Raw genomic sequence first — 16,694 nt, 5'->3', positions numbered from 1 at the left:
TTTTAATAAAGTTTGTATTATTTTATTTGTAAAACTAGCCTCAATAGTAACTGTATGGGTATTTGGTCATTTTTATGCCTATTTTTAGAAGATCCTAATAGAGGGGGTGTACTTTCAACTGTGTTAGAAAGATTAGGAGATGTAATTGCAACTACCAAACTTCAGAGGAGGTTTTAGTGACGGCACAAAACTTCAAAGGAGGCTTCAGCAATTTACCTCTTTTTTTTTTTTTTGTAAACCACTTTTATTAACATAATGTGATAAATGAATTAAATGAATGATACCTTGGTAGGGCACTAGGGCCACAACAATACATTAAGCCCATGATTTTGGGTTTTAGTCCTCACTATGACATTGTTTCAGCAAAAGTGAACCCTTTTTTTTTTGTAAACCACTTTTATTACCATAATGTGATAAATGAATTAAATGAATGATACCTTGGTAGGGCACTAGGACCACAACAATACATTAAGGCCATGATTTTGGGTTTTAGTCCTCACTATGACATTGTTTCAGCAAAAGTGAACTCTTTTCACAAGCATGGATACAAATCTAAAGAGAAATTTGTTTTGTTTTTTGGTAAAGAAGTAAGAGAAATTTGGCTTCTATTACAAGCTTTTACAAAAATGAGGAGGTTTAGTCTTATCATCCACATGAAAAGCAATTATACTCAAGGTTTAAAGTATTGATACAATAAGCCCAATACATGGCCATGAATAGACTTGTTCATGGGCCGGGTGGCCCGACGGGCCGATTTGGCTCGGCCCGACCCCCGAACGGGTTTGAACAGGCTTTTTGGCCCGCGGGCTTAACCTTGGGCAAAAAAGGCCCGCATAAAATTCGAACCGGACTCAGGCTTTGCCAAAATAGCTCGACCCGAGCCCGGCCCGCCGACTTATAGTTAAACCTAAGTAAAAACCCTATGTGATGTCCATTTGAATAAATTTTTTGATTTGAGAATGTTATTGATTCACTTGTAGGCCCATTGTTCATTTAAATAGGGGAAAAATCTGAATTAAAATAGATAATGTCTATTTTAATAGAGAAAATTTTGAATTTTTCTTATTAGGTCGGGCTTCAGGCTTTTTATCAAAGCCGGGCTCGGGCTCAAGTTGTAGGCTCGTTAGTCGGGCCGGGTTCAGGCTTGGGCCTAATATTTTTCTATTAATAAAGAGTCAAAGCCCGACCCAAGCCCGACCTGGCCCGGCCCATGAACAGGTCTAGCCATGAATATGGATACGGTCAGACATGCACCGATATGAAAGCGCATCAGTGCCTAATTTGATTTTTTTTTTTTTTGAAAGACAAGAATAATATATTAAACAACAGTTATATCTACATAGTCCTGAACCACCGGTATTGCAGTGGGATAAGTATCAAAAGAAAGGGAGTTCTGTGGATGGCGCTTAGCCAACTGGGGCCGCTGCATGGGCTGACATCGATCGCCAAGTTTAGCCAGCCAATGGCAAGACCAAGGCAACAGAAACTTCTCTTGTGGCGCTTTGGCCTTTGCGAATCAGAACATAAAACTACACTCCCAGAATTCCATTAATTGCTGTACAGCAAAGAGCTCAGCTTGATCAATAAAATCAAAATTATCAACCCTGCCCCCATATATTCTCAAACATGATAGATTCCTTGGTAGTAATTATCAACCCTGTTGAGTGTTTTACTTGAAGCAAAAATTTTTGGCCGAAAATCTTGTGTACGACTTAGATCAGATTGTGACAATCTAGAATTTTGGAATGCTTGGTTAATAATAATTAAAAGATTCTGAGGTAAAATTTGGTGGTTTCTAAAACCATTTTCATTCCTAGCAAACTAAATATAGTAAATGGCAATTGCAATCCAACCTAAAACACACAATGTTTATCTCACAGAGATATGAACACAAGGTTAATATTCCATGGCACCGCAAAGAAGATAGCTTGTGCAAAACTACATTCAAAAAATAAATAATTAAAAGACTTCACAAACCCATGGCATAACACACAATGTTTCTCTTGCTGCTCCAAACATAGCAACTCTTTAACTACCCTCCAGCTGATAACCAGGGGGGAATAGTCAATTTCCAAATCCATTTAAGACAAAATTGGAAGTCAGTAGGAAAACCAAAGTTTTTGGTCGGACCATTTGGACCAGAAAATGATCATTTGAATGATTTCGGTTTTACCTCAAACCGTCGTTTAGTCCAAAACCATTGAAATTGTCAAAAAATCGTTGACCTAGATGGTCGAACCGTTGACCCATTTGACCCGGTCAATAGTTAGCGGTTTGGCATTTAAATTTATTTTGATTTATATTTTATTTTAAAATAAAAGTAAAACAAAAAAGAAAATGACAAACATATCCCAACTCCTAAACATTCGATGATCCCTCCAAAACTGAAAATCCAACATCTTCACCAGCTTCGCCGAAGAAGACGACAACGGCACACTGACACCTACCTTCCCGAAGTCTGAACAACCACCCGCCAGCGACCAAGATTTGCAGCAGCAACCGGCAAACACGGTGGAACACTTTATTTCTAAACATCTCTGATCTCTTGAAAGGAACGACATCTCTTGAAGAGAAAGATGGCGATCGCTGTGGACATCCAACCTCTGGTGACCAATCTTCGTTGCGGCTGCCTACGACCACTCTGGAAGGGGTACAACGACGACTATAAGGTAAAAAACTTGCATTTGATTGTGTTTTTTTCTTTTTGTTTTTCTCTCATTTGATCTTTGTTTCACATCAGGAACCACCAATCTCCGTGCATTAAGCCATTTATTCATTTCCTTTTTATTGCAATACTACGATTTCTTGCATCAGGAATCACCATTTGCGCTGGCGACCACTCCATTGGAGCCAAGAACCACTGTATTTTTGTGGTATTTATTGCAATACTACGTTTTATTTTTCCTATAATTTTCTATGTATTTTATTTAATTTTTATGGTATTTTTATTTTTTTAATTTATTTATGACATCGTGGGTTGAACGGTTCAACCCAAATAATTGAACTGCCGAACCGAAAAACGATGCCCAAAACAGTTCTATTTTCGAGTCGAAATTTAAAACCTTGTTAGGAACAGTTGTTGAAGCTTTTTATAAGCCTCTTTAGTGGTAAATTTACCTGATTTATGAGGAGTCCAGTCCCAATGCATATAGATTTTTCGGGAGGAAAAATGGGTGTTTGAATAATTTTAGTAGCCTTTGTGGAATCAAAAGTTCATTCCATTGGCCTGAACAAATGGAGTCTGGATCTCCTGCCCAAGAACCCTGCCCATGCCTACCCATAATACACTACCCCCCATGAATTGGAAACATCTCCCCCTGATACTATGCAGAGGATGAGATGTTCTCCATGTGTGGTTGCAATAAACGTGGGCAGGAGATCCGGACTTGAAGAAATGAGATTTGAAATAGGAGAATTTCTAAGATTTGAAGACATTGGCTGCGCCACCATTGTAAAAGCATTACTTGATTGGATCCAAGGAACTGATCCAAAGTGATTTCAGAGTTTTCTTTTATCAAGTATTCACATTTTGAGGCCAACTCTCGAATTTTTAGAGCTACTGATTTCCAATAATCCTCACTTCTAAATGGAATGAGGAAGGAGATGGGTCAGGATGTAGTAGGCACGTTAATTAGATAAGTACAATGAGTGGGCATGTAATAGCTGTGTGACACATGTCCCAATTAATATGTCTTTCATCCAAACGCTTTTGCTCCATTAGATAGAAATTATCCATTATTTTATTATCTGTCAAAATAATTAAAAATAAAAAACAATGAAAAAAAAACATAAATGAATTCCAACTCCCAAAACGTTTAGGACCTGAAAGAGACTATTATTTTTTATTTTTTTAAATACTTTGACTTCCACAACTGAGCCCATAGCTTATATTGCTCATTTAAGATACCTCCAACCCAATTTCTTTAAGATCATTTTCAAATTTTTAAGTTCCAAACCACCAAAGGCAAAAAGGCTTTTGGTAAAGTAATCTTGTACCACGAACACCACCTATAGGGGTGACTTCGTACCTCTGACTTTTCCCACCAGAATTTTTTAATTACTTTTTCCACACTGTGAATAGTCTTTTGAGGGTACTGGATTGTACTCATTGAATGTAGGGGAACGGGTTGAAGAACAGATTGAATAAAAACTTTCTTACCTGCCTGACTGAGAGTTGATGCTTTCCACCTATTTAGTTTCGAGTTAAGATTGCCCAAAACACAATTCAAATTAGCATGCTTATTTTTCTGGACCAACACAGGGGAATCTCTAAATATCTAGAATGAGGATTAAGGGGACTGATAGGAAGTTGCCTTTTAATCATCCTTTGATGGCGCGGATGAATGCTCTTACTGAAAAATATTCCTGATTTTTCAAAATTAATCATCTGACCAGAGGACTGAAATTGATCTAAATTTTGTTTTAAATTGTCCAAATTCTCCCTATGGGCTCTAAGAAAAAACATGATATTGTCAGAAAGAAAAAAGAGGTGAGAAATCATGCAGGAAAGACCCTCCACAGCTAAAATAAACAAGTAAGGTGAAGAGGGTCACCTTGTCTTAAGCCTCTAGAGGGAAAGAAATGTCCTTCCAAAGTGCCATTAATCAAGAGAAAAAAGAAGACAGAAGAAAAACATTCTTTAATCATTTGACAAAAACCTTCTGAAAACCCTAGGGGATGGAGTATTTTTAATAAAAAGGATCATTCTAATCTACCATAGGCTTTAGACTACATATCTAACGTTATTGCCAGATGGCCTGTACCTCGTTTCTAATTTTTTAAAAAGTAAAACATTTCATGAATAATGATAGAGTAATCCACCATCTGACGTATAGAAACAAAAGCTGTTTGAGTAGGAGCAATACATTTATCTAACACATTTTCGCTATAACTTTATACAGAACATTACACAAATTAATAGGTATATAGTCTTGTACTTTTGTACAATCGACCTTTTTAGACGAGAGATAAATGGGCGACTCAACATCTTAACAAACGTCTATTTACAAAAAAAAAAAAAAAAAACTCCTAAACAGAGAGCATGATCTCCTTCCCATCATATCCCAACATTTTTTAAACACCAAGGCTGACATCACAAACTGCCAATACTAAAATGTACTTTTTTGACTTATTCCTCTTAAGGTATTGCCAGTACGAAATTATTCTCTTCCTCAGAAATGGCTGGGCAAATTAGATGAGATAGATCATCAAGCTCCTCTGGTTGTTGAGAGGTAAATAACTCCGAAAAATATTTAACAAAAACTTGAGTAATATCTTTATGAGAAGAAATCCAACTATTTTGATCATCCTTTGCACCTTCAATATAATTTCTCTTCTACCTAAAAATTGTGCTTTTATGGAAAAATTAGTATTCCTATCCCACAAATGCAGTCATAACCGTCAAGATTTCTGTCTCCAAAAACTCTCAACTTGCGATAATAAATCCTCATATCCTTTATACAAATCATTTTGGGAATCCCAAGTTTTAGATTGTTCCATCAAAATAATTTGATTATCTAAAACTTTAAGTCCATCTTTTGGATCAGTGAAAGTAGATTTTCTCCATTTTATTAGATAAGTGTTAATTCAATCCATTTTTAGAGTCAATCTATAGGATGCATGACCATTGATTTGAAAATTCCAACCATCCTCAATTACATCCTTACAAGAGCTATCAGAGAGCGACATCTCATAAAACCTAAAAGGCTTGGGAAGTTGTATTGTTTGAGGAGTAAGGTTGAAAATCAATGGATGGTGATCAGAGCCCTAACATGCTCCCAAAGAAAGAGAAACATTAGGATAATGTAGCAGCCAAAAGAATCAAATAAGTATTAGAATAATGTCAACTATTTGCTAATTTAGTTAATTTATCGTTAGGGATTTTAGTTTCACATAAAAATATAAAATCAGTGCCTAGTTTGATGGACTGCATGTTAACCGCTTTTGGGTTGTTTATGAATTTTAATAAATGAAAATTATAATTATAAAACTAAAACAAATAATTTAAGATATAATTTTCCCCACAAATTTAATAAAAACTACAAATTATAAAAATAATTTACTTATCTACCTTAAATGATTTATATGTTTTTACTTTACATACAAATTATATGTTAAAATGAAAGCATATTTATTATTCAAAACATTGAGTTATTATTTATGTAAAAATACTAAATAAATAAATTTCTCAATAAAATTAATAAAAATTAAAAAATAATTGATTTTATCAAGCTTAAATGATTTATATGTTTTATTTTACAATATGTAGTATAAAACAATTATATGTTAAAAATGAATATATATTTATGATTTGAAAACTGGAGTTAATATTTAGATAAAAATACTAATAAATAATTTTTTCCAAAATTATGTTTACATGTTCTAGAGTCATAGTATTGTTGCTCTTCATATAACCTATTAAAGTACATTTTTAATGTGTTTATACCTTATTCATAGATAATTAAACTTTAAATTTAATATTATTTATGTGATTTGAATACATTTCCCTAGAGTATCCAAGTGTTTCCATAGCTTTTATATGTATCCATGTGGTTCTAAAGCATATCTATATTCATATTCATATCTGAATTATCTGATACAATACCCATTATCAATAATTTGATCCTTAACCATACCTACGATTTAAAAAGATAAAAAGTTTTTTTTTCTGTATTAAAAAAAAAAAAACACCTATTCTCACTTTTGAAAGTATGACCAATTAAAACCACCCTATAAATTTTGATGAATTCTCATTGGTTAATGTAAAACTTAGTACGAATACTTGAGAGATATCGATGCAATGGATATGGAATGTTGTCCTATTGCCAAAACCAACCAGGACACGAGTTACATGAGTAATATCACTCTAAAAATATGTTTGGGCATTCATCGTCGCTGAAGATAATGGATTTTAGAAAGATTTAGAACTGTTTGGATTGCACGTGAAGCGCATTTAATAGTGAATTCCGATCCATTTACAAGACACTACAGCCATACATCTCACTTACGACCCCATCAATGACGACATTCAAGTTTGAGACGTGCAGCCTGTGGGTGACTGGTGAGAGACCTCTTGCCTATTTCTAATAGATGACGAACAAGATGGAATGGAATTTGTGGGAACTATATGAAATATGACCACTCTATCGACAAATTCCATACGTTAATACAAGACAGATAATCCTTTCTCGGGTTTTACCCAAAATCAACAGAGCAGAAGTGGCTTCAAAAATCAAATGCAGAAGCCAGATACAAAGTTAACATGGTTAATTGGTTACCATGACGGTTAATGCCTCGTCTATTATTAGACCCAACCATCAGAACACGCAATCAGGATCTATTTTCTATTTATATGTTCATGCCAACTTACACCAATGGAGGAAAAAAAAAAAAACATGAAGTTAGAGAAAACAGATGAGGAACTATATATCAACAAAATACTATAAACACACATGGGAGAACAAGAAACCCTTGTTCCTGAACTCTTGTACTGAATTGTGAGACATATTCGGTATTTTGAAGAAGCATGCAGTAAAGGATATACAACTTGTATGCAAAAAGTGCTCACGTTTGATGCCAAAGCTACCATTGCTTGTGAACAAAATGCTTTTAGAAGCTCATATAGCAGTTCCCGCTGCAATCCAGTTCAGTTCACCTACAAATGGAAGTATACAAAGAAAATCAGATGAACAAAGTAATCTCAGAACAATAACATGAGATCTTCAAGCCCAACATGCAAAACAAGATCTGTTGCAATAGAACAAACCCAAGATCAAAACTGATTGACAGAGAGAAAACAAGAAATCACAGAACAGAGGAACTCAAGAAAGCACACAAAGATTTACGTGGTTCGGCGCTTATAGCTTATGTCAATGGGCAGAGTAACAAACATCCACTATAAGAAAATGGCAATGGAAAATGCAATGTTGTGCAATCTCACTCTCACAGAAAATCCTAAACCCTAATACAGCCCTCACTCAGACCTGCGCGATATCTTCTAGTACAAGCCCAAGCTACATAAAAGAGAAAACCCCAACTTAACACATTCGGGTCAGACTGATAAGCTAAAAATGGATTGGGTCCACCTCCACTTCCACCACAGACCACTATGAAATTTTGCCTTCGAGTTTTTTCCACAAATGTGGGTTAGGATATGAAGTGGGCTGCAAGCAAGAAAGAATTAAAGGCACAACTCCACAAGATCAATGCCAAAGTTTGATGATATTATTGAGAAATACTATTGTGATATAGAATCTATAGATTGTTCTTACAAACACAGCATATATTAAAAATGAATCATAGATATATCAAATATAAAAAAACACAATTACTTCAGCAACTATGGCAGCTATGTTGCATTAATCTTGTTACAGGTGTCAGACTCTGCAAATTGTAAAAAATAAGATATTTAATGCGGGAAGTATATTCGAGTAACAACTATGATTATTACGTAAAACTATAAGTACTTAATTTTAAGTGCTAGAACCACACAATAAGTGGAAAATAAGTACTTATTCGTGTTTGGAAAATGAGACTAGAATAAGTACTTATTTTAAAGATAAGCACTTAAAAAATAAGCCAAAGTTGGGTGGCTTTTTTTAAGTGCTTATTCAATAAACACTTTTTTTGTGAAACAAGACTGTCCCCAATGTTTTGTTTATTTTCCAAAGGACTGCCCCCAAAAGCCAATAGAACCCTATTGTTCTCTACCACCAAATGTTAAATTACAGCAGTGGCAACAGCTATCGTTCTCTCCATCATGTCAATATAATATCATAAATATCAAATATATGTCTATGTTAAGTTAGGGCTATAATTGTCATTTCTGAAAGTACAAGTTCTTGTGGGATAAGCAGCTCACCAAACACTGCAACACAAATAAGTATTTAAAATAAGTGATTTGAGAAAAGACCTCCCAAACACTAATAAGTACTTATTTGAATAAATACTTAAAAACAAGAACTTATTGAGTAAGTCCTTACTCGAACAAGCACTTATTTCCCAAACATAGCCCAAGAATATCTCATATCTTTAGAATTTATCATCAGTGATAATACATGGTAGAAGACAGCAGAACCACAAATAACCACAAAAATTGATGAACAAGTACTACAGTCAAAATGCAGTAGTGGGATCTTGTGTGATATATTTGAGAAAGGTAGATGTGGGAACAGTTCTTATTTCTAATTAATTATTTAAAGTTATTTACCTTATTTTATACTTTGAACCTTTTCTGGTTAAGGTAAAATCGATGCAAAATTTTCCTACAAAAAACACCAATAATAGAAGTAAAAGAAAATAAAAGAGGAAGATGACCTTGTTTAAATTATTTAGAGTATAGTCTTAAAAGCATCATTAGCTTTCACAATGTACAATAAACCCACTCCAAAAACATAAAAAGAAAAAGAAACCCTCACTCATAAAAAAAATGGTTGGATTGCCCCCCCCCAACCCATGATCAATCTCGACGATCCACTATATGATCAACCCATGATCAACCCCCAACCCATTTAAAGAAAGTGCTTTTCCATTGTTATTTTGAAAAAAAAAATGCTACATTTGAAGTGATTCTTTTGGTCGTTATCTTCTTTCAAAGTGTTAAGGGGAGTTGAAACATGGACTACTTTTTCTTTTAATAAAATAATCTGTTTTTGGTCAAGAAAAAAAAATCCAGAACCATAAGAAATAAGAATATTGTCTTAATACTCTGTACTAATATATGCATACATTTATCTCAAAACATGGACCTTTTCTACTTTTCCCATTATAGACAGAACTCTGATGTCATGTTGCATCTAACTGGTTTTTTTGGTAAATATCAAACTGGTTTAAGAAGATAACATTATGAGGAGAAGGCAGAAAAGGGTACCTTAAAAGTCACCAGGTAAAATTAACATGTACAATAGCCATCAGCTCATCAATCCACATCCTTCACTTCAGCTTCTATGTCTACAACTGTTACAGAAGAGTCTTTTCCTGCATATATTTACAGGGAACAGGATGTTAGAGGAATCTAAACCAGTAACTCCTGAAATTGGATTACAGAATCCAAGAACAAATCCAGTTATTATGGTAACAAGCATTATACAAATAACCTGGAAGAATAAAGTAGAAATCATTTGGGCAGGACAATGTACCTTTCTTTGAGCGGGGGGAGAAACCATTGAATGCTTGTCCAAATGTCCTAGACTGGTTTGAAGAGAACTTGGTAGGTTCTTTAACGAACTCATTGCCCTCCACTGGAGTTGATTTACATCGACTTAGAAATCAGGGGAAGAAAGATAGTATATATATATATTTGAAAATTTGCATTTGCCTCAAAAGCAAGAAGGTAACAATATAAATATTAGGTTTATAAATTGGATGAAACTCCGAAGAGAACATCAATACAGCATAGAAAGCTTATTTCCCATAGGTTCTGGCAAATCATCAGGAAGCTTTACTCCCCAAGTCACCAAAAAAGGGTTCCTCCAAAAAGGACCAAACATTCTGTTTTATATGGCACTATTAATAACAAGGGCCTCAGTATCAACAGTAGTTAAATATGACTTCACCTAATAAACTAAGAGTAGCACCATTCTGCTGGGAGAAGCAAGACCCCGTTCCCCCAAAACTAGATTGTCTTTCTGTGTTTTTTTTCCTCCACATATTGCAATATGAGGAATTCCCCCCACAATAAGGGAAAACTAAAATGTGTAAAGTGTACCGCATTAAATTACAAATTGAATTTTGTTGGCTTTTACTTATATATATATATATATATATATATATAGATATATATTAGTTATTACCAGAGAAAGGTTGGGTACAGAAGGGGCAGAGCTGCAAACCATCCTTTAGAGAAGATCTGCAAGAGAAAGTCAAATCACTCTAAAATCTGGTTGAGAGAGGGAGGTATCAAAGGGATCAACACTATTCTAGTATATGATAAGGATTTTTTACGGCTGTTACCTGAAAATCTGAAAATCGTTCCCACAGTTAGGGCACTGCACATACACCATAGTAGCAACAGAAAATGGTCAATCATTGTCCAGAAAACCATGCAACATTAACACCTAGATAACATTATAGAGCTCCTTTTGCTTAAGGAAAACAAATTACATAAGAATTAATGCAACTATGGAAGAAGCAATAGGCAAAAGGTATACACTTCCATAAACTACTAATCTAGATATTCCTATTATATGGATGCATCAATCTGTGAATATCCAGAGAACTATGCCAAGCAAGTATCAAGCATTTGATTTGTAGTTTATGAACCCGTAATCATACACATGATGCAAAATGCAAGTAAGAAAAAGAATGGTTCCACTGGATTATTTGATTTTTCTTATCACCCGTATTTTTGGACAATATGGGCAGTTTGTCAGTTTCTATTTATCCAATGTTGGGTCCCTTCATAGATTTTGTCTTTTAACTCCTTTATGTTTGTATTTTACTAAGTAATTTATCAGGTTTAAATGTCTATTACATGTATGTACTGGACACCAAATATAATCCATAGTACCATAGAAGAAAAAAGAACATAGAGAATATTTAACGGACTGTTTTATTCACTAATCAATTTGGGAAACAAAATAGTGCCTTAATTTATTGGGCTTTAGATGTATCCCATAGTATCATATTCTACATAAAATTGTGGCCTAAGATGATTTCAATAAATGGGTCTACCAAATTATTTGTTAGTTTATTATATTTTAGACATTTCACTTTTACTCCTAGAAATAGTAATATCAAATTAATTCTACATATTAAGAGAAAATAAAAATAATGGTATACAAAAATAAAATATATTTTTTTTAAATGGAGTTCTAAAAATATCAATTAAACAGTGATGCACTCATATAAATTTCATAAAATCATCATCAAAAGATTTAGCTCTCTAAGCCAGAGTATGCACAGCTCTAGCATATGCCCTAAATTATGCCTTTCACCATCTCATTCTAAGAAGGAAAGAAGGGAAGAGTAGTTCCATCTTTACATGTTTCTCTGAAGAGACTTTTATGGCTATCTTACTAATAATTTTTTTGGACTGCAGTTTTGAACAGGATTGTGACTAGGGACAATTTAATCAGAAAGGGCATAGAAATAGATGATGTTGGTTGTGTTACGTGCGGCACAAATGAGGAAAAAGAATACCACTTATTGATACATTGTGAATTTTCTTATGCCATTATGGACAAAAATGCTGAATTTGTTTGGGGTGGAGATGTGCTTAAGAGTTTTCTAGGAGCATGGGATTTAAAAGGTTTGAGTAAAGGTGGTAAAGCGGCATGAAATATTATTTTGGCAGCATTATTTTGGGCAATGTGGGTAGAAAGGACTGCTCGCATATTTGAACGGAAACAGGGTTCAGTGGAGGAGGTTATCAAGAGGGTAATGGGCATGATGTGTTCATGGATGGAAAATCATAAGATAATGTCTTTGTAAAGACACAGAAAGAGGTTTTGATGTATGGGCTTATTATAAGGTTGTAAAAAAATAAAAATAAAAAATGGGGAAGGCATTGAAGCATATGATAATTAGGAATAATAGATCAAACTATGTATTGGGCTATATAAAGTCCTTTTATATGGTTGCACATCACTTTTCACCACCTTACCAAGAAATGGAAATACTTCACATCTAATGATAGTATCCTATCCTAAGATGTCCCAATATGGATATCGACATGGACACAGATAGGGGAGACAGGAATTCAACTCTCCATTTTGTGAGATCTAAATCATGGATACAGTGCAAGTACCCCGTCTTATATTCTCTTATCATACTCCTATGTTTAGTTTTCAACCTAAGCATCATTTCCCAATAACTATCTTGCCAACTTTAATTAAATTTCTATTGTGTACATTTTTTATAGCATGGTTCGTTGAAATATAATGTTTATATATTTAGAAATGTTAATGTTATGAAGTGTACCTTGAAGTGCCCATGCACTTTGCTGCATTGTATTGAGTATGTATCAAGTCTGGCAAGGGTATAGTAAGCATGTATAAGTATCCTGGTGATTATAGGTCCTACCCATGGTTATAGGTTGAGTATACAAAGAAAAAGAAAAGAAAAAGAAGGAACCCCATATGGAAATATCAAAGCTATTAAACATGTCAAAGACATTGAAGCAAAATGAGAACTGGGAAATGAGCTCAAGAATTGGGTTTCACTTAGACTAGATTAATCTTAAATAAAGATTCCCTCGGTTCTTTTTCTTCTATGCAAGTCAACATATTCTCATATTCCCCATACAGAAGAAACAATAAAAGATAATAGAATTTTCAAATAATAAGAGAAAAATCACAAGTGAAATAGGTCTTACGTTGCCTTTAATTATATCTCGTCCTGCCCACCAGAGGAAAGCACCCAACCCCACAATTGGCAACAGCACTGCAAGAAGCTGTTAATGAAAAGCATGGTGGAATCAGTCAAAAGCCAGAGGGGTGAGATAAAGAGAGACAAAGCAATTAGAGATTAATGCAGAATTGGCTGCTAGAAGCAGAATACTAGAAACAGATTGTTGTTGGATACATTAAGCCCCAGAGGCACGACAGAATAATATGTTCATATAGTTATATGATTAGCTATCCTTGAAATTATTTATAAAAAAAAAAGCCTTGAATAGAATCTAAAATGAGTTGAAATATAAAAAATCATAATATTGATTATGCAAACATCATTAACTAAATTGAAAGAATAATAATTAGGAGAGTTCCTTTGTAACTTTGCTTACTCATTAGTGTTCCTTTGGCCAAGGCACCTTTTTAGTGGAAATAGGAAAAATCATAAAGTACAGAAAGAAATGCTGGAAATTATAGAAACATCTAAGATGTAATACTCTAAAGGAGGACCTCTGGTGAACATGAGATTCCGCCATCTAAAACATGCTAATCCCACCATCTTTTTCACAATGGAGCTATTTTCACAAGAATGTTTCAGGGTCTCAGCCCTACGAAATTATAGTTACCTGTTCTAGCTCTACTATTAACAAGTAAAAAGTCCCAGTGAAGCATACTACCATCAAATGCAACCAAAATCACGAACAAATGACATGTGAGAGTATTTTCTCAACACAAAAAAACGAGAGAAGTTGCAATTGATATCCCACTGTGCATTAAGAAAAGCTTATCCAAGAACTACGAGCACCTGAACTGGACCAAAAGCCTAAAAAGAAGAAAGGACAACTTACCCATATCGAAACAATTGCATCCAAAACCCAACCAAGCTGCCCTGTCATTGAAAGATAAGTTAATCCAATAGCCAAAGCAAGATTACCCAAAACCCTCACAGTGTTGCTGTTATCTCTTCCGCCCCCACCACCATTAAATCCAAAGCCCTGGTTAACTTTAACTAAAACATCCCTCTTCTTCCTCCCCTTCTTCTCTTTCATGAAAATCTCATCTTTCCCTGCGCTCTCCCTAAACAAAGACCATCTCTCCACAGAAGCCCTCCATCTGAATGCATTCTCCTGGAAATAACTGACTTTTCTTCTTGATTGAGAACAACAGTTGATGGGTTGAAGGAATCTAAGCCCAAAGGAGCTTCTCTTCTTGCTAATATCACCGGATAAGCCGTTGAACACTGGAACGTTAATTCTTGAAATCTGAAGGGTGGTCATGGAGAACTTGTGACTGTTTTATATAGACAAAACTGTGATTGGGGGTGTCTATAGGGGATTCATGGTGGGTGGGTATGTAGTTAATAACAAGAGCTTTCGTCCTAAATTTGGTTATATCCTCTGTTAAGCACCAAAGGAGGATTTTTATGGTGGAGAAGACATGGATTTTATACCACAGAGATATTAAAATCTAATTGCCCATTTCATAAACCGTGTACATATTCACAATTTTACCCCCAAGCCAAAGAAAAGGATATTGCCTTATCCACGTGTCTTGCATGCAGTTGATTAATCTAGTCAAATGATCTTCAATCCTCTATCTGTAACTCTCGGATAGGCTTAGAGATATTTTTGTTGCAAGTAATCGTTCCAGGAAGAAGTCTATACGGTGGATTATGTTCGAGACAGAAATATTTAAAGGAGACATTTTTGGTGATGTTTGGCATCGATGACGGCGCTATCTAGTCTGTTTTAAATAGGTAAATTTTTTAAACTATCTTGTAGTTTAGCGAATTGGCTAATTTTACTCATAGTGTGAAAATTGACACGATCTAATTCTATAAAGAGGTCGGCAGCCACGAGGACACCTACCTGAAAATTGAACATCTCCGATAACATCCCACCCGTTTCATAACCCGGCAACTCCCCAGATGCTTCCGCTTCTATTCCCACCAAAGGTGGAGGCACCTTGAACCCTTGCACCCTTAGTTTGTCCCTCCGGCTTTGTTGTTCGATGTGCTGTGCCTGCTGTTGCTTTTGGTGTGTTGTAGTCGATCTGTCAAAACCATTAGAGAAACTGAAGACGAGCAGAAACACCAACCCATCGCTGAAGTCGTGGAAGAGATCACCCGTGTAGCCACCAGCACTGAAGACGAGCGTCGGCTCATGGTGCTGGATTTGGCAAGGATCTGTGGAGAGATCGGAGGTGAGGGTGATTTCATGCGATGATGCTATCGTTTTTAGTTCATCCTCTTAGGTCGGCCGATCAACTATTCATCGTCTTCTGTCTTGGCTGTTCGGTTCTCTCTCTCCACAACAACTAATGAATTTTTTCAGTAAAATTTCTTTTTGTGAAAAAAGTAACGTTACCTGTAGATGGAAATTAACAAGATGATCGATCTCCATTCATCTCTTGGTTTCTGGTTTTCCACTGAGAGATTTTAGAGATGGTATTTTAGGAATAAATGTGGTATTTTTAGGAATGAAAGTGGGAAGGGTATTTTTAGAATTTTTTTATAAAATATATTAATCACATGACTTTTAAAGGATGCTAATGGTAAAAGGTAGAGTTAATCAATTGTCAAAAACAGTGGGGGTAATGTTAGTCAATTTTAAAACAGTAAAGGTACACTTAGTCAATTAACTAAACTATAAGTGTAGCTTAAGAAGTTTACCATTTAATAATTAAAATATGTTGTTAATTAGCTAAAAGTACTCAAAGTTATTGTTAATATCTAAAATTTTAATAATTATATTTTTATTTAATGTTGATTTATAGAAAATAATTATTGTTAATTTAATATGAACAAATATTTTTTTAATAAATTTAGTTTTATTAATAATTTTAATAATTGTTATTACTTTTAAATAAAATTTTGATTAACTTTAAATAAATAAAAATAATTACAAAAGCTAACATTTTAATTAATTTTACTAATAATTAACAATTATATATAGAAATGACAACAAGTTGGATTTAGGGCGGGGCACCCCATCCCTATTGTTGCCCCATAGTCAAGACACTCTACCCCATCCCGCCCCGTCCCCAATGTCAGGCAGGTTCAAGGCAAGGCAACCACTCTTCATCAAGGATGGGGAACCCTTGAATTTCCCCGCCTCGTTCCCAATATTGGGCAAATTCAAGTAGAAGTGTAAATCGAATCATGTCGTGCCAAGCCTTGGGCTAGACCATGTCGCGAACCGGACCAAGTTATGAGAGGTCCACTTTAAAAAAAATGAAAAAGATGTTTAAATTTTTATTCCATATGATTTTTTATGTATACAATTGTTTATATATATAATTAGACCTATTCATGGGCCAGGTAGCCCGACGGCCTAGCCCAATACAATTACATATATAAAAAAG

General features: G+C 34.7%; 1 protein-coding gene and 1 long non-coding RNA gene across 5 annotated transcripts; one reads left to right on the top strand and one right to left on the bottom strand.

The window, feature by feature from the left end:
* Positions 1-2,415: 2,415 nt before the first annotated feature.
* On the top strand, positions 2,416-2,957 carry LOC148877898 (uncharacterized). Its single transcript, XR_016098361.1, has 2 exons — positions 2,416-2,669; positions 2,741-2,957. It is a non-coding gene; the product is annotated as an uncharacterized LOC148877898 (long non-coding RNA).
* Positions 2,958-7,319: 4,362 nt separating this feature from the next.
* LOC148877897 (uncharacterized) lies at positions 7,320-15,817 on the bottom strand. Of its 4 annotated transcripts, none has more exons than XR_016099510.1 (8): positions 14,180-14,784; positions 13,313-13,390; positions 10,951-10,985; positions 10,791-10,846; positions 10,137-10,238; positions 9,869-9,975; positions 9,209-9,263; positions 7,320-7,654 (listed from the first exon to the last, which is right to left on the bottom strand). XR_016099510.1 is itself a non-coding variant. In XM_088946202.1 (8 exons), exons 2-7 carry the CDS (start codon positions 15,224-15,226, stop codon positions 9,917-9,919), a joined length of 357 nt encoding a protein of 118 aa, XP_088802328.1. In that variant the 5' UTR covers positions 15,227-15,383; positions 15,698-15,817; the 3' UTR covers positions 7,320-7,654; positions 9,869-9,916. The 4 variants fall into 4 exon arrangements, 3 of the variants coding, with proteins under 3 accessions (XP_088802328.1, XP_088802322.1, XP_088802314.1); XM_088946202.1 differs by lacking the exons at positions 9,209-9,263; positions 14,180-14,784 and adding exons at positions 15,200-15,383; positions 15,698-15,817; XM_088946196.1 differs by lacking the exons at positions 9,209-9,263; positions 14,180-14,784 and adding an exon at positions 15,200-15,681.
* Positions 15,818-16,694: the final 877 nt, after the last annotated feature.

Source organism: Nelumbo lutea, chromosome 1 (assembly GCF_056320005.1).
Source record: "Nelumbo lutea isolate HS-2025 chromosome 1, American lotus-T2T, whole genome shotgun sequence".
NCBI classification, from domain to species: domain Eukaryota; kingdom Viridiplantae; phylum Streptophyta; class Magnoliopsida; order Proteales; family Nelumbonaceae; genus Nelumbo; species Nelumbo lutea.
The sequence above is the reverse complement of the archived record's forward strand: the minus strand, read 5'-3'. Positions and strand labels throughout refer to the sequence as shown.